Below are 21,600 nucleotides of genomic sequence, written 5' to 3' on the forward strand. Positions count from 1 at the left end.
AGAAAACACATATTGGCCACAGAAAAAGGCACTTCTCCAAATACCTATCATAGTTATCGACAGCTTGGAGACAGCCTGTCAAACTCTCAGGGGTTGGCTTGTTTTGTTTTCTTTTGGAAATAGCTCAGCTCAGACTTGAGCCCTGCTGCTTTTAGAGGCTAGGGGATGTTTGGGGACGGCCATCAGTCTAACATAGTGGGGCTTGGAGTAAATGCGGTTTACGGTGGCAAGGAGGGGTGCCAGTGTGAGGGTCAATGTGCTTGCTTCTCCAGTGGCATGTGGGTGGCTAGGGGCCACTACCCCGGCAGGGAGTCTTGCTCACTCTCCATGGAGGGACACGTGATCTAGCAGGTGGGCTGGCACCAGGCCCCTCTGGCCACCCGATTCTCCATAATAGAATCCTTTGTCATCCATGGGCCCATAGACTGTGACCACATCCCCCGCCCTCAACACCAGCTTGCCCTTCACCTGGCCCCCTGTTTGCCCATCCCTGGGATCATAGTCCAGAGCAGCCATCATGGTCTTTGGAGTCCACAGTGGGGATCTCCTGGAGTTCTCCTGGGGTGTGAGGAAGGGGCCCCATCGGCTGGTGAACCCCCCAAAGTCCTCGAGGTGGGGCACAGAGGGCAGGTGCTCTTGTACTGGCAAATGCCACCTCTTGTCACTCCGCTCCAAGCCCATCTCTATCTCAGCCACCAGGTGCCCAGGGATGTTGCCCACTTGCCCATTGCACTCGCCATGGTAGAAGCCGTGGGGGTCTTGAGAGCCCCACACTCTCAGCAACTGCCCTTTCTGGAAGGCCAGCTCCTCCTCCACAGTCTCAGGGTTGGAAGACATCACTAGGGGGTTATAATCACAGAGGGCCACAAAGATCCTGGCTGGAGTGTTGGCTTCTGACCCTGGCTGTGTGGGGCCACCCCTGGACATCTTAATGACTTTGCTGGATGGAGGTGGACACAGCGCTGAGATAGGCTCATGAAGCTGGCACTCTCTCTTACCTCCCAGAGCCTGTTCTCGCCCACTCTGGGGTCTGAGCTCCTTTCTCTGCTCTCGCATCTCCATGTGCCATGGACGCGAGCACACTGCCTCCTCCTCCTCCAGAATGCTATGGAAGTCAGACATGTATTGTTGGCTGATGCCCAGGTGCGGAGGCATGAACACTTGGGCATCTTGCTTTTGCTTAAGATCCTTCTCAAGGGCAGTCTTTTCCTGACATGGTTCTTTTCTGGTCCCACACTCAGGGGACAGATGGATGAATCCTGGGGCATGGCTTTTGCTGGTGCCCATGTGCCAGTAGTGGTTTTCTTGCCCCTTACACTGGCTATTGATCAGAGGTGGCCTGTGGATCTGGGGACTCTTTTGAAAGAGCAGGTCTTTCCTGCAGCCCTCCTGGGCATCTGTGGGCCCCTGGGCTTGGCTGCCAGCCCCTTCATTTGGACATTCTTCTTTTGAACTCAGGTTGGACATTGGGGACCGACTCCTTGTGGATTCTTCAGAGAATGCTCCTAGGAACTTGGCCTGGGGCTCCCTGCAGCTTCCAGGACTGTGGAGGCTGGCCTTGGCACTCAGAGAAGCAAGTGCCAGCTTCTGAGGGCAGACGGGGAAGGTGACTCTGCGGGTGGATAGATCACCACAGGTGTAGCTAAAGGGAGGAGTCTCCAGCAATTGTTGACAGGTGAAGCAGTCCTCAGGGATCTGAGCTGGCACTGAATCCAGGGACTCACCACAGAGTGACATGGTTCTCACTGAGACCTTCTGGCACATTAGGGGCACCCGCAGCTGGGAAAATTCCAACAGGGTGCTCCCAGCGGTAGCATCAGTAACCTCTGCAACCTTGAACCCGTCAGCATACACAGCATAGCCAGTGACCTGGACCCCATTGGAGGACCCAGCCAAGTCAATAGTCACAGGGAGCCAGCTGACCACCAGCAGGCCTGGAGAGGTGTGGCACTCCACCAGCACATCCAGTGGAGGGTCAGGAGGTCCTGCTAAGGGTGTGTCGAAGGTGATGGTGGAGGACATCGTTTCCCAGCACACCTGTGGCAAGTCCCATGGCAGTTGCACTTCTACCCGCGCCTGGTATTGTGTGCCAGGATGTAGGCCATGGAAGGTGTAGCAGCTCACTCCAGCGGGGGTCAGGGTATGCTCCTGGTCATTGAGGTACAGTACATGGGGGCAGCTGCTGCTGCTACAGACCCAGGTGATCTTGGCTGACGTGGCTGTGACGCCCTGCATATGTAGTTGCATGGGGGCCACACAGAGCACCCCTTTATTCCCTACAAGGGGTCTGTAGAAGCCCTGTGGAGAGCTCAGGCAGCTGGTCTCCAAAATATCTATTGCCACTTCTGCCTTGGAGCTCAACCTTCCCATCTGGCATAGCCCTCTGTCTACTGCTCCTTGGGCTTCCACAGGTAATAAGCTGTCTTTCTTCAAAGCTTTGCCCTGCCCAGCCAGGAGCTGACTGGGGCCAAGGTCAGGGGACTTGAAGGGCTGGAAGCCCAGGACATCACTGTATCGAATCTGCTCCACCAAGTTGGAGGGCACCAGCCCCTGCCGGCCATCCTCAAGCTTACCCTCATAGAAGCCATCCTCATCAATGTCCCCAAAGACATATACATAGTCCCCAGCTGTTAGGGGAAGCTCGCCCTCGGGGTGCTCATTGGGCCCCTCGAATGGGTTGTAGCTATACCGAGCCAGGAAGATCTTGCATTTGGGGGCAGCGGGAGCCTCTGAGCCCCCCACTTCCAGGGCTGGGGACACACTGTCTGGCTCCAGATCATCCACCTCGCTGGCTGTGTCCATGTCCAGAGCAGGGCAGGAAGGTACGGTGGCCCACAAGGATTCCACCTCGGAGGAGGAGTTCGACCCGGAGCTGCTTTTCTTGGCTTCGGTCCTGGAGTCCAGAGGACAGCTGGTCGGGACTCTGTCTGGCACTTGGGGGGCACTGGCTGGTTCCCCAAAGGCAACTGGTCTCTCCTCCAGGAAGGCTTCCCTTTTCTCCTGTTTGTCTCTGCTGGGCTGGGACACTGCGTGGTCTTCAGGCCCTGGCTGGAACTTGGGGCTTCCACTATCCCTGGCTTGGGACGCCACGGCTTGGGCGGCCTCCTGGGGCTGCTCGGGAGGGTGGCCGGGCTGACATTGCAGCGACTGTATCTCCTTCCAGGCAATCTGGAGGTCACGCAGGGCCTTCTGCAGGTCATGCTGCAGCTGCTGCTGTCTGTCTTGTCCGCGCGTTGCCTGCTGCAGCAGTTGCTCAGCCAGCAAGCCGGTAGCGTCGCGCTCCTGACACGCGCGGCCCAGCTGCTCGCATACCTTTCTGGTCTCGGCTGCCACCTTCCGCACCCAGTCAGCCTGGGCCTGCAGCCGGCCGTTCTCCTCCGCCAACCAGGCGCCCTTGCGCAGCGCTGCCTGCAGCTGCGCCTCTGCCTCATCGCCCCGCCGCCGCGCCGCCGCCGCCTGCGCGCCCAGCTCCTCGCACTCGCGCCGCCGCGCGCCCAGCTCTAGCTCCAGCGCCAGCACCTGGCGTCGCGCCTCCTCGCAGGGTGCGCTCTGGCCGCCCACCTCGGCCCAAGCTCCGCCCTTGCCCTGCTGCAGAGTCAATTGCCGCTGTAGAGTCAATTGCCTCTGCAGACGCAGCACCTCTCGCTGGGACTCGCGCTGCAGCCGGTCCAAGTCGCTGACGTCGAGCCCCTGGGCACTGGAGGCTCCTCCTCCAGAATGAGGGGCGCTGCTCAGGCCCGAGGCGACGCGTGCCTGCAGGAAGTGGCATTCCTGCCGTAGCTCTTCTATCTGCTTGTCCTTTTCTAGCAGAGCACTTGCATACTCTGACATATCCTGGGCGCGCTGGCGGGCAAAAGCCTGGCACAGCTCCAGGCCGGGGCGGCTCTCGCCGGGCACGGGCGCGCTCACTGCCCTCAAGTTGGTCTCCTGGAGCTTGCGGGCCCGGTCTTCCAGGCGCCGCGCCAGGCCAGTCAGCTCCGCGCGCTTCACCTTGAGCCGCTTCAACTTCTCGTCCGCCTCGTCCGGGAAGCCTGCACACCGTAGCTGCATGTTCTCCTCGCGCAGGCCAGAGCAGCGGCGCGCCAACACTTGCAACGCCTCGGCCAGCTCTGAGTTCTGCTTCACCAGCTCGTGATATTCCCGTCTCGGCGGCGAGGGGGTCAGGGCTTCGCAGGGCTGTCTCCCAAAGCCTTCTCCTCCCTGCGGGTTGCTAGGTTTCCCGCGTGCCGATGACGGTGGTGGTGGCGGCGGACTCAGGGAGTCCAGGATGAAGGTGTCTGGCAAGGAGGCCCGCTCCTCGGATTCGGAGGCCTTGGGGCAACCCAGGGTGCTGTCGACCGAGCGGGAACGCACTGGTGCCAAGGAATCGAGGGAGCTGGAGCGCGTGGGGAGCAGGCCGTCTGGAGAGCTTGAGCACGACCCAGGGACCAGGTCGAGGGAGAGGGAGTTCACGCGGATGCTGGCGCTCAGGCTGTCGAAGGATCTGAGTAGACAAGCGGGCTTTGGAGTGAGGCGAGCACCGCTCGCGGTCTTGGGAAGCGGTTCTTTCGAGGAATGTACAGCCTGGGGGTCCGGGGGACTGGACAAAGCGGGGTGCCAGCGGAAGTGCTCCAGGATGTACTTGAGGAATAGCTGGCGCTCCACGTCTAGCGCCGCCTGCAGGTGGCGGATGCGTGCTGCCTGCTCGCCGTCTTTCTCCCAGCGCAGCTGCGCCAGCACTTCCTGCAAGCGACAGCGGCACTTCGCCGCGGAGACCTCGGGCGCCCCCGCGTGGCCGCAGTAGCCGCGGTTCATCAGCTCCTCGGCCAGCTGGCGCTGCAGCTCCCGGGCCTGGCGCAGGACGCCGTCGCGCTCGCGGTGCAGCAGCTGCTGCAGCTGCCGCATCTCGGCCTCCTTCCAGCGCAGCAGCTGCCGGATCTCGGCCTCGCGCTCCCGCTGCATCTCTTCCTGCAGCTGCCGCAGCTCCCGGCGGTGCTGTGCCTCCCACTTGGAGCGCAGATGGTCAGCCAACTGCTCCCGCTCCCGCTCTGCAGCCTCTCGCAGCTGGCGCGCCTGGGCAGCAAAGCGCCGCCGCTCGGCCCGCTCACGCGCCCGCTCCGCCTCCACCTCGGCCCGCAGCTTCTCCAGCTCCCTTCTTTGCTCCTCCAGCACTGCCAGTGCCGGGCCAGGGCTGCCCGGCTTCTTGGGCGACGCGCGGCCGCCGCCGGAGGGGCTGGGCGAATCCTTGGTCATTGCGGCCGCGGCCGGCCAGACGCCTGACCTTGCCTGGCAGGCCGCAGCTCACCAACGGCCGCTGTCCCGGCCGCGGCCAACCGCTCCGCGCGCCCCTTCCGGCGCCTCCTGGGGGTCTCCGCGAGCCCCTTCCGCTTCTGGACGTGTTCCCTCCACCCACTGTCTCTGGCGCCCGGCCGCGCACCTCTCCCGGGGCTGGGCTCCCGACACCCCTGCTCAAACTAGCGCATGTCCCTCCCAGGATGCCTGGGGGTCTTTTTGGCCCCACACCTTTCTTGCTCCTGGCACTATGTCCCTTGTGACCCACCCCAGGCAACCTCCTAGGCACTGTGCAATCTCTTCCAGGCCAAGGTGCCCCGTGGGAAGGCAGGGCCCCTGCTCCTGGGCCTGGAGAAAGAGGCCGGGTGTGTGGGTCAAGGCCACGGGTTGAGTGCAGGCAGACCTGGCCTTGCTCTGCCATGGGTTCAGGTGGTGTGTTTGGCCTAGGTGGCTGGGAACTACAGCAGCATATGCCTAAATTTGGGGATAAGCCTTGGACCCCTAACAAGGGGAGGGAGCATCTGGGAGCTGCACCCACACTGTGCCTACTCCTCCAAGGACCTCTTACATGCGTTATCTATTTAAACCTTTCATGCCCATTTTACAGGTGATAAGTCTGAAGCCCCATGGCTTGGGCATGGTGCCAACTGAGACAGAGGAGAAGGGCCCCTGTGAAAACCAGAGCCTTGACCTGTTTTCTTGGTTCATCTTTACACTCAAGGACGCCTGGAGAGAAAAGGAATTTTCCATTGTCAGACAACACAGAAGTAGCTAAGTGGGGATTCAAACCTGCAAAATTGTGACTCCAGAGTCCATCAGTGCTCTGTGACTTCATCCCCCAACCTCAGGGTCAGCTGTGAGGACCCCTCCCCAGTCTTTCTCCAGAGGGAAGTCTCACATTTCAGAGCTGCAGAAGGAGAGCGGGTCAAGCAGAAGCCGGGGTGGGGGACACTAGTTGGAGAGGTAGCAAAGGAGGTGAGAGAATGGGTCTGCTGGGCCCCTCGGACACACCCTGGGGGCCCAGCCCATCCTTTGGTCTGGCTCATGAGGGCCTGGAGCTACCTGCTTCCCTGAAAGGTAAAGCCAAAGACCCCTATGGGCCCAGACTGGTCCTTGTGTTACCTCCCTGGAGACAGCAAGGCCAAAGAACCTTCCAGGGTCCTCCAACGGGCAGTGTTTTCAGATGGTTGGGTTGGGGGGCCTTTGGAGTCAGATAGTCCTTATGCTTCCTGTATCACTTCCACACCCTCATCTGGAAAATGGGCTAATAATGCAGCCCTCTTCCAGGCTGTGTGACCTCCCAGAGATCTCTGACCTCTCTGAGCATCCATGTCCTCTCTGGGTGTGAGAGTTCAATGGGCTGTGCACAGACATGGTGCATAGACCAGAACAAGGCTCTCTGGCTGGCAACTCACTCACTGATTTTAGTCCTAATCTCTTTTTTGCTTCTAGGGAAACTGAGGTCTTCGAGGCAGAGCTGCCATGGTGGAGGTAGGACAGGCACTCTCTGTCTTCCTGGGACTCACTCAGGTGTCTCATGACAGGTAGAAAGCATCAGAGAGACCTGGGGTTCCATCCAGGCCCTGCCACTTTTTGGCTGAGTAACTATGGCAGGTTACTTCACCTCTTCCAGCCTCTACTCAGTGGACGTATTGATAGCAACAGCCTTTCAGAGTTGGAGGGACACCACTACTCCAGTGGCCCAGGTAAGAACTGCAGTGAGGTCTATGTAAGTTCCCATCTTCCCATCATGAGCTTTTTCCAGGCCCCTGGCTCAAAGGACTCAGTGCCTTTGCATGTGTTGTCCATGGGCCAAGAACCTACTATGTGCTATGCTTGGTGCTTAGCATTTGCTATATATTAAATGTTTAAATCACCTATGTCCATTTAACAGAGAAGTCCCAACCCCAGTGTATCAAAAGTTTTGCTCTAGGTCATTTGGCTGAGTAGTGGGTCCCAAACAACGCTTGTTTTTTTGTCCACTTACCTACTGTTCACCTTGTACTTGTCCTTTGGTCTCAGCTTAGCAGTTTCCTCCTGCGAGAAGCCTTCCTTGATTCTCCAGGCTAGGCCTAAACTCCTCAGGGCCCTACAGCCCCACAATAGCCCTGATCACCCCACCTGTCTCCCCTCCTTTTGAGAAAGAAAAGTGTCTGATACACAGTTGTGTCCCCACCCAGAGTGGGATCAGAGAAAGTGTAAGTGGAAAGTCTTTCCCCAGCAAGGTGGCATAGGGACCCAGGGCTAGGCAGGCAGGAAGGGCACAAGGGGCACTGCCCAACCTGGCCATCTGGCTCACCTACCTCCCATATTCAGGTACCATCTGGCAACCCAGTCTCAGGGTCTGGGCTGCCCACTGGGGCCTTGGGCAGAGGCCTCAGGCTGGGCCAGGAGTGAGGGTCAGTCCTCAGCAGAAATGTTTGCAGGACCTGAGCTGCAGAACACACACACACAAACACACACGCACACGCACACACTCAGCCTCTGACTGGTCACCTGGTGTGGCTTGGGAGCTCAGGAGCCCTACTTCTATCTGGCTCCTCCCTGCTCTTCCTGCCTCTGGTGCCAAGTGGCTCATGGGAGACAAAGATGGCCACCTGGTACCTGTCCATCTGCATCCAGACCTGAATGTTGCGGTCACGTTAGCGGTCCCTTTGCTTTTTGGTCTGTGGTGTCTGCCTGGCCTGGGAAGCACCTGGGACTTCTCATGATATGTTCACTGAGCATGTGGTCCTCTGGTTCCACCTTTTCCATTATACTCAAGTTTTTAAAGCCATGTTCCCCTGAACCCACAGGAAATGCCTTTGGGCAGTGGTTAGTAACAAGAACACCAGGAACTATGGCTCCAGATGTTCTTTTTGAGAGGTGAGGTGGATATGGTGTGGGGATGGGGGTGCAGGTGAGATGTGGCAACAGCCTTGTCCTTGAACTGGTGCTGGGCCCTGGGTGTGGCAGCCACAGGAGGGTGTCTTTATGTCTTTTTTTTTTTTTAAAGATGACCAGTAAGGGGATCTTAACCCTTGACTTGGTGTTGTCAGCACCACGCTCTCCCAAGTGAGCTAACCGGCCGTCCCTATATGGGATCCGAACCCGTGGCCTTGGTGTTATCAGCACCGCACTCTCCCGAGTGAGCCACGGGCCGGCCCTGTCTTTATGGATTCCTCACCACAGCCCTGCTTTACAGAGGAGGACCTGAGGCTCAGAGGGAGTGGGTGGCTTGCCAGGGTGCAAGGAAGTGCTGGATTGTCACTTCAGGGTGGTGGTTGGGCTCCACAGCCTGGTGTTCTGCTGCAGGACTCGCCCTCAAACTGTCAGGTCGGTACGGCAGGCTGCCGCCAAGGAGGAGGATGCTGGGATAAGTCTCTGGGAATCCCACAGTCACCAGCCAGCAATTGCCTGTGCCAGCACGTGCCCCCCCCGCCCCCCACGGCATGTCAGAGGCATTCTGAAGCGTGGAGAGAGTGGATGAGTAAAGCAGCGTTTCCCCAGCTCTGGGCTTCTGTCATCTCTGCACTCATCATGGTGTGCGGTGATTGTCCAGTGACCTGCCTGTCACCCCTATCCACTCTGAGCTTGGCGACAGCAGGGGTAATGTCTTCCTTGGTCCTTACTGTGTCTCTGCATGGGGCCCAGCACATCGCTGGTGCCCAAGACATATGAGAAGTTGTAGACTGGGAGGCAGGAGACCCGGGACTAGCTCACCATGTCACTGCCTTCTCCGGGACCAGCTTTCCTGCCTATAAAATGAAAGGGATGGATTACATGGGTGGTTTTCAAACTGGGTTCCTTAGGGCTCCAGGGTTCCTTGGAAATACCATAGCACTGTGGAGAGGAGATATTGTGGGAGCTGAAGGGTAGACACTGCCCCTATCTGCTTCAATGGGCAGATCCACTCATTGGTGTCATTTATGAGGTTTGAAAGAGAAATGTGATTTAATAAAGAGTTATGCTGCTTTTTTTTTTTAAAAGATGACCGGTAAGGGGATTTTAACCCTTGACTTGGTGTTGTCAGGACCACGCTCAGCCAGTGAGCCAACTGGCCATCCCTATACAGGATCTGAACCCAGGGCCTTGGTGTTGTCAGCACCACACTCTCCCGAGCGAGCCATGGGCCAGCCCAAGAGTTATGCTGCTTGAAATGTTTTCCAACCCCTGGGTTAGAGGTCCTCCTGTCTATAATGTGCCTACACACTGCCCATCCCAAAGCTCCATGATTCCAGTGACCCTAAGAGAAGACAATGTGTCCCCCTCACATCTCTGTTCACCCCACATCACCAACCCTAATTCCACGTTGCCTCTTCCCACAGCCCCAGTCTATGACCTTTGGGCCATGGGGTCTGAGATCCTTGGTGACCTGGTTCCTATCCCTCCCCTGCCAGCCTGGCCTGGATCCATTTCTGCTCTGGTTCCAAAGCTTTGCAGAGCTTGTCTGGCCTCAGGGAGGGGCGTGGGCTCCATCCTGCAGGCCCACAGGAGGGCTTTAATCTTCTCAACCCCTGTGGCTCCAGTGGCCCCAGTTTCCCATTCCACTTCCCTTAGTTTTGTGTCATTGTATTTCTGTCTGTTCTCTGCTGTCTTCTCTGTGTCTAGAACAGTGCCTGGCATGTGGCAAGTGTTCAATAAATATATGAGCAAAGAAGACAGAGGTAGATAGGCCAGATGTGGCCTCTGCCCCCATGGAATTGACAGTGTAAGGGAGGATGCAAAGGTTAAACACAGATGACACAAAGGTCAGTAGTAAAATCGGAGCTTGGACATGCACCGTGGGTGAGGTGTGTGGTGCTAATGGGGAGAAGAGACTGGTCAGAGCAGGCTTCCTGGACAAGGAGATGCATGAGCTGAGGGCTGAGGGAAGAGAGGGAGAGGAGGTGCCCAGAGGAGCTGAGGGGGGATTTCAGGCAGGGGGAACAGAAGCTGCAAAGCCCCCTGCAGTCTGGCTGCACCAGCCCTATCCCATGCCCACCCCTCTCAGGGCAGGCCCACACCCCTTCTGATTTTGATACTTGACAATCCTTTCATGGTCCTCACTTGGGGATGGGGGACAGAGAGAATTGAAGCTCAGAGAGGTTGCCAGCCCAACCTCAATCAGGTGAGTTTCCTTCTACCCCCCAGTACTGACCTTTCCTGGATGGGGCTAGATACATGGAGAGAGACTGTGTTGCTCTCTACCCCCACTTCCTGGGCCCTGCAGCCTGTCCTGGCTGGTCCACACCCTCCTGGGCAAGGAAGGGTGACACACATCCCTCTGCGAGTGGCTTGCCCCTTCCCCACCTGCACTTTATATGCCTCATGCCTGAATTCTCGCCACTGCCAGGGAGGCTGGCACTATCCTCGCCAAATGAGAAAACTGCCTGGGGTCATGCAGGGACTTGTGTGACTCGAGTCTGGGCTCTGAACTGGTGCTAGCAGAGCCTCACCTGCTGGCTCTGGCAGCCTGAGTGTTACTGTAATCCTCCAGCCCTTGAACAAGTGGCTGCTGCTTCCTGAGAACCCCACTGCTGTTGGCAGCATCACTGTTCCCCAGATCTTCACTGTTGACTTATCTTGTCTTTTGGCATCTCCATTTCCGCCTGTCCCACTGCCTTTGGACCTATTCCAATCACCTCCCTCCCTTGCAGCCTGAAGAATGAGGCCCTGCCCACCTCCCTGCTGGCACCAGTAGTAATGACCATTTGTCCCGTCATTTGGCCATAGTTCTAGGTCAGGGGATAGTCCTTCACCAAATGTTTGTTGAGCATCTGGTCAGGGCATGGCAAGGGCCAGAGGAAATGTTAATTTCTTCATTCACTAAGCACAGAGAAATGAGTGAAGGAAGGGAGGGAGGATGGGAGGGGAAAGGAGGGAAGAGAAGAAAGAAAGGTGGGAAAGAGGGAGTCCTTTAGGTCAGCTGATCCCCCAGACCTTGGTTTGTCCCTCACAGCCCAACAGCATACTTGGGCTTGAGCCTCTGACCAGCCAGGTGGCTGAGAAATTGATTAACAGCTTGAGCCTCAGTTTCTTCCTCTGCAAATGGAGCTGATGGCAGTTCTGACTTGTGAGGGCTATTGGAGGAGTCAATGAGATGCCATTTGCTCTCTTTGGGACCTAGCACCCAGCAAAGGAGCGTGGTAAGTCAAGTCCTTGGGGATGAGTAGCACTTGCCAGATGGATGTGGGGGGACATTGTGGGAGGTAATGACAAAGGCACTGAAGGCACAGGGAGCAGCGTGAGCAAAGGCAGGGAATATGGTGTGGCTGGAGCACTAGTTGTGGGAAGGGAGGGAAGTGGGAAGGGAGAAACGTGGGAAGGGAGGAATATGGGACATGAGGCTTTAGCATGCACCAGAGAGGAGTCTGACTCCCAGCTTCCTAGCTGGGCGATGCAGGGCAAGCCACTTCTCTCTGGGTCTCAATTTCCTCTCCTGCCAAATAGAACATCTTAGCACTTCTCTGTGGTGCCAATGAACTTGGTGGTGGGTGTAAATGTGCAGCACCCAGTTACTGTGAGTGCCCATGGCCCATTTCCTGCCTTAGCAGAGGCACTATTTTTTCCCTGTCCTCTTGCCTACTGGGGAACTCCTTTCATTTCATGCCCAGTCTCTGTCAGCGCCCCCCGGCTCCCTGCACCACCGAGACCCCACACCTCACTAAACCCTTGCCACCCTCTGGTATTTTTCTCAGTGCCTCCGCAGGATGCTGTGAACTCCTTGGGGCAGGTGCCGCTTGTGTATCTCCCTTTTTGGACCTGGACCTGAGGCCTGGTGGGTAAGACCCAGGACCCTGTGCTGATTGGAGGAAGGAACAGCATATAAGTGTGAGCAGAAGAGCCTGGACCAGGAGGAGGAGCAGGAGGAAGAGGAGGAGAAGGAGGAGGAGGAAGAGGCCACTTCTGATGAGAGGCTTGGGGAGGTGGCATAGAAAGGCCAGATCTGAATGAGCAGGTTTGGCTGAGTGGAGGTGAGCTGGTGTGACCAGAAGCCAGGCCTGCTACGGGCAGCAATAGATCAGGACAGGAGCCCCAAAGGCCAGGCGGCTTTTCTACTGAAACTGGGTAAATTTGCTGTGTGCTTGTTTAGCAATAGTACCGCAGCTCGGAGACTTGGCTTCCTACCGGCAAAGTGGGTGAGAGGGAGCCATCTTGCAGGGCGGGTGGTGAGGATGCAGGAAGATGCCATGGCAAAGGCTAGTTCTCAGCATTGTGCCTCTCCTGATCCCACCCTCTATCCCCAGCTTAGTATGTCAAGGTCAAAGGTATGAAATGTGCTTCAACTGGCTTGGAATTTCTCAGGGCAGGGCCCCCTTTCCCTTTGTGGTTCTCCATAGAGGGAGGCTGTTCCCAGTAGAGCTGTGTTCTTTCTTTGACCTGGGCCCAGTAAGGGCAGGTCCTATGCTCAGAGTAGGACCATGGAGTCAGTGAGCCCCCAGGCTTCCAAGTCCCCCGTGACTCTAGAGAACAGGTAAAGACCCTCATACATATGCAAGATGTTTATTGAACACCCAGTGTGTTGACCCTTGGGGGTAGGTAAAAGGAAGGCAGGGTCCCTGATTTCATGAGGCTTGTCCTGGTTTCTCCCTCCCTCTATGTGTCAAGCCTGGGCCCCCAGGATGCTGTGTGAGAGGCTGCCCTATTGCAGGCTATATTATCTCCAGTGCCCTTTCCTCTCTCCTTTCATGAAAAACCCCGTGTTCCTAGAATGGAGAAAAACTCCTTAACAAGGCCTAAATGTGTTCTAAAACTGTGCCCTTCTCTCTGCCTGCTGCCACCTTAGGCCCAAACCACTAGCTCCTCTTTGCCCGGATTATAGTGACAGGCTTCCAAGTGGCCCCTGCTCCCCTTCTTATCCCCTTATCCACCTCCATTCCCCATTCTCCAGAGCACTCTCCTTAAAAACATGCATCTGACTATGTAGTCAATACTCACATCCATTAGTGACCTCTCACAGCACATAGAATAAAAAACCCCCTCTGTTTCTGCAGGGCTCTCTGTAGCCTGTCAACTGCCTCACTCCCTTTAATCCTTCTTCCTTCATTCTGGCCACCCAGACTCATGGTCTTGGCCAGTGATTTTCCTCTGCTTGCAACATTCTCCCCCAACCCCCCAGCTGTTCCTTCTCCTTCAGGTCAGCCAGCACTGGCTCTGGTGCCAGCAGCCCAGCCTGGAACAGGAGCCTGGCTCTGCTCCTAGCTGGCTGTGTGACCTTGGGCACGTCACTGGCCTTCTCTATGTTTCTGTTTCCTGAGAAATGGGGATGTTAATGGTAACCATCTCATAGGATGTTTCAAGGCTCAAAGAAAATAAAGCCTGGGGGGGCCCGGCACTTAGTAGGTTCCAGAGTTAGCTATGATTATTTATACTATATTGATATTTCCTTGGTGAGGCTGCCCTGACCTCCCAGTGAAAAGTCGGTCCCCACAGTCACTTTTTCATCACTAAGTTTGCTTACCTTCACAGCGCTTAGCAGTGCCTGAAATAATCTCGGTTATTCAAGTATTTCACGCAACCAAAATTTATTGTGCACCTACTATGTGCCAGGCACTATTTGTAAGTGCTATTAGATAGGACGCTCCGTCATGGCCGTGTCTCTGCCTCTCCGGTTCACCTGTGCTTACCCACGCCTCCGCGGCACTGTTGCAGGCACACAGTAGGCGCTTTGCTCCGCGCTTGCGCCCCGCCCCTCCCCCGCTCCAGGAAGTGTGGGGGCTCCAGCCGCTCGGCCTGCCGCGATGCATTCTGGGAAAGCAGCAGCACCAGATCCAAGATGGCGGCCAGCAGGAGGCTGATGAAGGTAAAAGCCATTCTCCGGCGCCGGCCGGGCGGGGGGCGGTGTCCTGGGCGGCCGGGCGGGGGGCGGCGGTCCGGGGCGCCTTGGGGCGCCACCGCCTGGCCTCTAGCCCTGCGTGGTCCCGCTGCCCCCTACGGACCGCGCGCGGGCCGAGGGAGCTAACGGGGTCGCCTAGGCCGCAGCCTGGGCGGGAGCGCCAGGCCGCGCTGGGAGCCGCTGGCGGCCCCTCCGCCCGGCTCGGGGCGTCCATGCCGCCCTCCGACCTGATCTCGGCCGGGTCCTCCCTTCGCGGAGGCCGCGGACCGGGCCGGCGGTGCCGCTGATGTGAGGGCCCGGCCGGGAGGCCCCAAACCGGGCACCCGCGGGGAAGGCCCGAGCGCCGGAGCCCGGCCGGGAGCCCGTGTTGCGGAGCCGCCCCACCCTGGCCCGCAGCGCGCCGGCCCGCAGCTCGGGAGACTGGGAAGCTGGGAGGCTCGGGTTAGGGAAGGAAGGAGGAGGCCAGGCGGCGAAAGTTAAGTTAGTTTGTTGGTGGGTCGTTTGCAATTGCGCTGGGTCCTAGCAAACTGTCGCCTTGTGACTGCAAAGTCACACAGCACACAAGTTCCAACTCCAGGAAGGCGTGGGGTCGGCCCCGATCGCGGCGCGGTTCTCCTTCCCCGTCTCCTTCCCTATCTACCACTTAGTCATCCCTATCTCCTTTTCCGGATGAAACAAAGTGCCATTTTTTGAGGGGTGGGGGTTGGCTTTCGTCGTTCAAATCAAAACGGGCCAAAGTTTATAAAAATAACTTGGCACTTTGAATCTTGAATGCAGCGGAGTGTCTTCTTGCTAATTGGCTCCTTTGGTGAGGAACACAGATGCTAAATAGGCTTAATTCTTTCTCCGGTGTATTTGCCGACGTCCTCCGGATCCGACCCCGCCAACGTCTGTGAGTCGGCGGCCGGGTAGTGCTGTCGGGCAGCACCGGGCCGGAAATAAAAAAGGCCCAGGAGCTGATTTCCTGAGGGAAGATAAAGAACTGGGGTTCTCCGGGCAGAGCAGTGCTTGATAGAACTAGACATTGAACTTGGAGTCACAGCTTCTGGGCCCCCCTCCTTGGGAAGTTTCCTTTCTTTTGTTCACGAAGGGCTAGAGAGGACATTTAACTTTACAAAGCATGAGTAGAAGTCAGCCCGAAAGAACAGTCAGCCAACTCCAGACCTCTCCTCATCTCTTCTGCCAGTAACACCACCAAATTCACCCAGTCGTCCAGATGAGAGGATTGTTAATGGCTTATTTCCCTACTCTACTCCCCAAATGTAGTCATCCATTAAGCCTTGTGGATTTAACTTTAGAAAGAGTTCTTGAGTGCATGCCTTTGTTCCTAATCTTACTAAAGATACCTGAATCCATACTCTTATCTCTCCATTGTTCCCCTCGTCTTCCCACCCCCCACCCCTGTGCTCCCCTTCCCTGACTCCTCTTTATGGACTCCAGAGTTCTTTTTCTAAAGCAAATATTTAATCCTTCACCCCTGTTAAAAATCTCTGCGGTCTTACTGTCTTCAGCAGTTTAATCCTAACCTCTTGGCATGCAAGACCTTTGTTAGACTGGCTGGCTGAAAGCAATCTGTTCAGTTTCACCTCCCGCCCTTTGGTTACCCACTACTTTTGTACCTAATCACAGTAGCTACCATTTTTCCAGCTTTTACTTTGTTCAGCTCTGTACTTCCCTGTGAAGTAGACATCATTATTCCCATTTTGTAGATGAGAAAAGGGAATGCAGAGAGATTCTTTGGCTTGCCCCAGGTTACCTAGCTAGGGAGAGGGAGTGAGCCGTGATCTAAGCAGTTGATTCCAAAGCAAAGCTTCCTGCTCTTACTTGCTATGTGGCCTCACTTTGAACATGCTGTTTGCTCTTCCTGAGAAAAGCTACCTTCTCCTCATTTCTCCCTTCCAGGGAGGTTCTAAGTTCAACTTCAGTGCCAACTATTCTGTGAGCCATCTCATCCTCCCCTCAACCCAGTCCCCCTTCAAAATCAGTTGTTTCCTCCTTCGTGTGACCACAGCATTTTCTTTGTTTCTCTTTGAGCACTTGTTATCACAATCTGATTTGTGTTTACAGACCTGTCTTTCCTACACTAGATTCTGAGTTCCTGAAGGGCAGGGATCTTGACCTGATTCAGCCTGGTATCCTCCTAGTCTAGCCCAGTTCACCCAATGTGGAATTTCCAGGGTCTCAGGGGTCTGTGAGGGGATTTGTTGTGCTTTTTAAGTTATTTTTGTGTTCTTAAGAAATTGAAGCTCAGAAAAAATATGTAATACTGAGTACTTATTGAATGCTAGGTTATTTACATAAGTTCTTTTTTTCAACAGTCAAAATTAGTATATTGTCATCTTTATTTTTATAGATGAGGAAATTGTGAGGTTTTAGATAGGTTAAGGGAATTACCTAAGGTGGAGTAGTAGGTCATGGTTGAGACAGAGAAGACACTAAATCTATCTTGTCACACTGCCTCCGTTTCTTATTCCAAGACTGCATGGAGGGTATGTCCAGTTTTAAAACTTGTGGATGAAGGCTGGCTGGTAGCTCACTTGGTTAGAGTGCGGTGCTGATAACACCAAGGTCAAGGGTTCAGAAACAAAAACAAACAAAGATAAAATTGTGAATGGAAATTCTTTCAATTCAGTAGGGGAATGCTGGTTATATGATGCTGATTGTTAGCTCTGAGAGTCAGTGTTTAAGCATGGTTAGTTTTAAAAAATAGCAAAGAAAAAGTATTGATGCAGTTCGATCAACAGTCTTTCAGTACATGGGGTGGAAATAATAAAAGGGATTTTCTGTGTTGAAAAATTGGAACTTAGTGCCTGAAACAGTGCCTTAGGCAAAGCAAGCAAGTAGATGTTGAATAATCGAATTAATTATCTTAAAGAATTTTAAGTTTTCTCAAAACTTTTCCAGGACACAGGGCATCAAAGATTTCTTTGTAACAATGGACTGTTTGCAGATAGTGTAAAATACATGATTAAAAGTAGAATGACTTGCATATATCAGGCTGAGAAGTTATGTTAGACAAAGTGAGTATGATAAAGTAGTTTCTGAAGCATTTGTCAAAAGGATTAACCTTTTTCAGAACCCCCTTTAGGAATTACAATGTTATAGAACGTTAGATACATTTTAATTTGCAATCAGCTAATTCAGTATGGATGACAACAACCAGATTGTAACCATTGCTTTCAATACGGAGGGGGAAATAGCTACAAAAGCCAAAAGTAAAACCTGCCTGTGTGGTTGAGGTCAATCAGTTGAAGTCTGATCATATCTTTGCAGTTTCACTGCACACAGCTCACCTAAGGGCTCGCCCATGAGTAGCTTCACAGAAGAGCTTTTCTCAGAGGGGAAATTTGTAGATGGGGTGTGTGTGTATGACATTTTATTAGTTATTATGGCATAACTGTTGAGGTAAGGAGTTGAGATTCGTAGCATCCTTTTAATGCTATTTAAATAATGTTCACTCACAACTCCATATTGGTGTACTTTTTCTCAGTCCATAATCACATATGAGTAGGAGGAGTTGCTAAATAACAGTTCATTCCTTGGAATTCATTGTACTAAGCAATGAACTAGTTTGCTTTTGAGTACAGGTTTGTTTTCGCTGAGGATGGGTAATTAACATGATAGAGCAGTTATTGTTTCTGGTAGTTGGGTCGTGTGTTAGGAGGTGAGAGGAGTTTTACACATGGAGTTCTGCCAGTATAAATGTCCCGAATCCACTGAGGTTTTGGGGATTGAGAAAAGCATTGCATCTTTTATCTTAAATTCATGCATTCCAGTAAGCTGGGACTGTTTGGGCCTCTCAATATTCTTTATCAATGTTTCTCTATTAAAAGAGAATTTGAGGGCCGGACCGTGGCTCACTTGGGAGAGTGTGGTGCTGGTAAAACCAAGGCCACGGGTTCGGATCCCTATATAGGGGATGGCTGGTTGGCTCACTTGGGAGAGAGTGGTGCTGACAACACCAAGTCAAGGTTTAAGATCCCCTTACCGGTCATCTTAAAAAAAAAAAAAAAAAGTAAAGTAAAAAATAAAAGAGACTTTGGCTTCCCAAAGAGAGTATACTCAGTTATTGCAACAGTTGGGAACTTTTCTTAAAGTATATACTAGAATAAAAACATTTGTCTCAGGGCCTTTTCTGCTCTTGTTACAACTGTAAATTAGGAGGCTGTTGATTTAGTGTTTTATTATACCAGATCACTTGAAAGTATTGTTATTCTATTGAAACTGTTATCACTAAATGTTCAAGATACATTCCCTTTTCTTGACTACAACAGTAAATTAGGAATTAAAGGTTAGAGAACCATAGGGACATCCCCCCCTGAGCCCAGACTCTTGTATCCAACTGCCTCAAGAGCTCCTTAGAATGGCACACAGACTGTAGGCATCTAAGTCTGAGCTCATCCTGTGACTCTCTCCCTGTGGCCCCATGTTTCTCCTCCTCCTGTCTTGCCTTACTTAGTTAATGGTCCACTTATCTACCCAAGGAAAAATCCCAGGGAGCCCACCTCAACCCTTCCTCCACATCTAGCCACCTGCCAGATTCTGCTGAACTGCAACTTCGATCTCTGTTCTCTGCCTATCTTGTCTCTATCCCCACTGCCACTGCCTTAGTTCAGTCCATTCCTGTCTGTGGTGGGACATCTGCTTCAGATTCCTCAGCGGTTTCTTTGTCCTCCTTACCAGTCAGTCCACCCTCAGTCCCACATGATTCCTAACCTGCAGTGCATAAGAGTAGTGTGTGGTGTGGAGCTTTAGAGAAATGCATATTCCCAGGCCTTGCTCTCAGAGATTGGACCCAAAGTAAGTAGGACAGGGGGGAGGCTAGGGCTCTGGATTAAAAGTCCTTAGCATGTTCCTCCAAGATCTGGTCTCACCAGCCTTGTCTGTCTCCACTTGCCAGTGGAATCCCCTAAACCTGGTATGCTTTGCACACTCTGGATCTCTTGATGGATGCCCTTGTCTCTTTTCTGCACCAGGTTAACTTCTTGACCTTTGAGACTCAGCTCCAGAGGCACCTCCTCTGGGCTCTGCCCTTGAAGGAGCTCAGCAAGGGGGAAAAATGACATGCACCTGGAATAAAGAAATCCTGGTCTGTCCACTGTGTGCTGGATATATGCCAGCTGAATCAAGGCGTGCAGGGGAGGGAAAGACCCATTTGACATTGAAGAAGAGGGGGAACTTGGCCCTTTAGGAATGAGTAGGGTTTTGGTAGTTGACCTGGTAGCTGGTGAGGCTGAGTCTCTTTCCTCTGTCAGAATGGCTGTGGGTAGTGGCCTGAAAGATGCCTTAAGGAGCCCCAGAAGCAGTCTGCCTACTCTTCAGTACCAGTACCTGCTTCTGACCTTGTGCTTTCCGCTTCTTGGGTTTTAGTTAGGCCAGCCCCTGAGGTGGTTTCCAGAAGTGCAAGGGAACTGGCCTGGTTTTACCCTAGGTTGGGATGTTCAGCATACATGGCTCCTCCAGAACTGGGAGCCCTCCCTCTGCAAGGCCAGTCTTGTTCTCCGGCCAGCCTCTGAACTGCCTCTCCATGAATGAGTGTCATTGAGGGTGATACTGATGAATTTAAGGACAAGACAGAGCAATACCATCACCTTTATTTTTTTTTTTTTGGGGATCCGAACCTGGGGCCTTGGTGTTATCAGCACCGCACTCTCCCGAGTGAGCCACAGGCCGGCCCGATACCATCACCTTTAGAGTGAGGGGTCAGGTAGAGCTGTAGCTGCAGCATTCAGGAGGAGTGACACACCACTTGTGAGAGGTTTTGCCTGTTTTCACCTCCTCTGGCCAGCTCATACTGTTTTCGGGGAACATAGATAAACCAAACCGTGCCCTCCACGACCCCTATAAAAAGGGAGGAGAGGGGACTTTCATTCAGGGCAAAGCTGTTGAGAGGGAGAAACTATAGTATAGTGATTGAGAGCTAAGTTTCTGGAGTTTGAATACTGGGCCTGCTACGTCTTAGCTGCGTGGTCCTGGGCAAGTTCCCTAACCTTTCTGTGCCTTAAGTTTCTTCATCTGTGTATGAAGATTAAATGAATTAATATATATCAAGTTTTTAAAAAAGTGCTTAGCATATTCCAAATGTGAGATACTTGGAGATATTATTATTGAGGGTGAGCAAGACACTTTCCAGGGTGGTGAGGAGACCCGCCTGGCAGGAGGGGAGGGTTTGGAGGAGTGATAGGAGATGGTGCTGAAAAGGTGGGTTGGGGCCAGATAGGAGCAGGCCTGCCCGGACAACCTCACACTGAGGCCGAGCCCATTCTTCCACCTGCAGTGCTCTCCTGCCTCTTGAAGTTACCTATTCTGTAGGGTTGGTGAAAGAGGTACTGAGACAGCTATGTGAATGATTTTTTGTTTAAAAATGCTTACCTTTCCCAACAAAATTGAAAAGCTTTTAAACTCAATGTTTGTCTTCCCAGTATCTCAGAATCTTACTCTGTGTATTTTTCCTTCCTGTCCTGAATATGCGTCCATTGCAGTGATGGTCGCTGTGTCCAAAGATGAGCACAGGTGCTGTAGAAGGCACTGAAAGGTGATGAGCTGCAGGGAGGGGGGAGGTTTGGGGGCAATTCTCGCATAAGTAATTGCAGTCCCAGAAATAATATTGTTGCTTCTTGTCTTCTCTTTCAGCCTTGAAGCAGAAAGTTAAGAAAGTTGCTTCTGGTGGCTGTTCAGTTTCTCCTGATGGCCCTTGCCACACACAGTCTCTTTAGAATTCCAGAGCTTCGAGGGGCTTTGGAGAGCAGACACCAGTGGCCTCAGTTTATGGATGAGGAGGCTGAGGCCAGTGGAAGAACCAAGCCCACTGCCCAGGTCTCCCCTGTCTCAGAGTCATGCTTCTGATTTTTAGATGGCTGCTTTTGGTTTTTAGGGAGGGACAGGGTAGAGAAAAGGAGGATTCATTTTAGGTTAGGTGGTTGTTTGGGTTTTGTTGGTTCTGTTTTTTAACAGTTCTAGGCCTGTGTTGATGATAATTTTCTGTACTTCATTTTCCTGTCAGATTTTGCCTCCAACCTTCTTAGCATGGTTCAGCAGAGGGATGAAATTCTGTTTTGACATCCCCTAGCCCGGCAGCCACATTTGCAACCAAAGCAGTGGCTAAGGTCAAAGCTGGTGCTTCTGGCGATGCTCCATATCTTTCTGAGCAGGGATGCTGCCTGACCTTGTCACGGGTGGTCGAGAGGACATACTCAGAAGTTGAACAGCCACGGAGCCCTTCCTAAGGTGGTTTGTAAACTCTCTGCTTCATACCGGTGTAGCTCTCTTTAAGAAAACTCAGCACACGAAAATCTAGGCCGACAGAAGGATTCTCCACTTATTTGACACAGGTAGTTCCTGTTGTACTCACTTGTCCTGTGTCGGGCTTTGTGACATTGAGTTTATTGTGGCCAGACTTGAGGAGGCTGGTGTCCTATCCCTTAAGGAGCTCCTAGTCTGGTGGGGGGCCACTGGACTCTGGAGTGTGTAATGTAGGTCAAGAATGCCAGGCACACCCATGTTCAGATGGAGGCAGAAATACGTTCCAGGAG

At 53.6% G+C, this 21,600-nt stretch overlaps 2 protein-coding genes across 3 annotated transcripts in view; one reads left to right on the forward strand and one right to left on the reverse strand.

The window, feature by feature from the left end:
• Positions 1-318: 318 nt before the first annotated feature.
• On the reverse strand, positions 319-5,232 carry LOC134370112 (RIMS-binding protein 3A-like). Its single transcript, XM_063087096.1, has one exon. The coding sequence runs from the start codon at positions 5,230-5,232 to the stop codon at positions 319-321; it is 4,914 nt and encodes a 1,637-aa protein (XP_062943166.1).
• An 8,721-nt stretch (positions 5,233-13,953) lies between these two features.
• Positions 13,954-21,600, forward strand: part of UBE2L3 (ubiquitin conjugating enzyme E2 L3) — a 53,454-nt gene continuing 45,807 nt past the window's right edge. Inside the window, exon 1 of one of the 2 annotated variants that reach the window (XM_063087097.1) lies at positions 13,954-14,035. In XM_063087097.1, the coding sequence (XP_062943167.1) occupies positions 14,009-14,035 (27 nt within the window). In that variant the 5' untranslated portion in view covers positions 13,954-14,008. The remainder of the gene's footprint in view (positions 14,036-21,600) is intronic. The other variant, XM_063087098.1, reaches the window with a different exon arrangement.

The sequence above is a fragment of the Cynocephalus volans genome, chromosome 2 (genome assembly GCF_027409185.1).
Source record: "Cynocephalus volans isolate mCynVol1 chromosome 2, mCynVol1.pri, whole genome shotgun sequence".
NCBI lineage: Eukaryota > Metazoa > Chordata > Mammalia > Dermoptera > Cynocephalidae > Cynocephalus > Cynocephalus volans.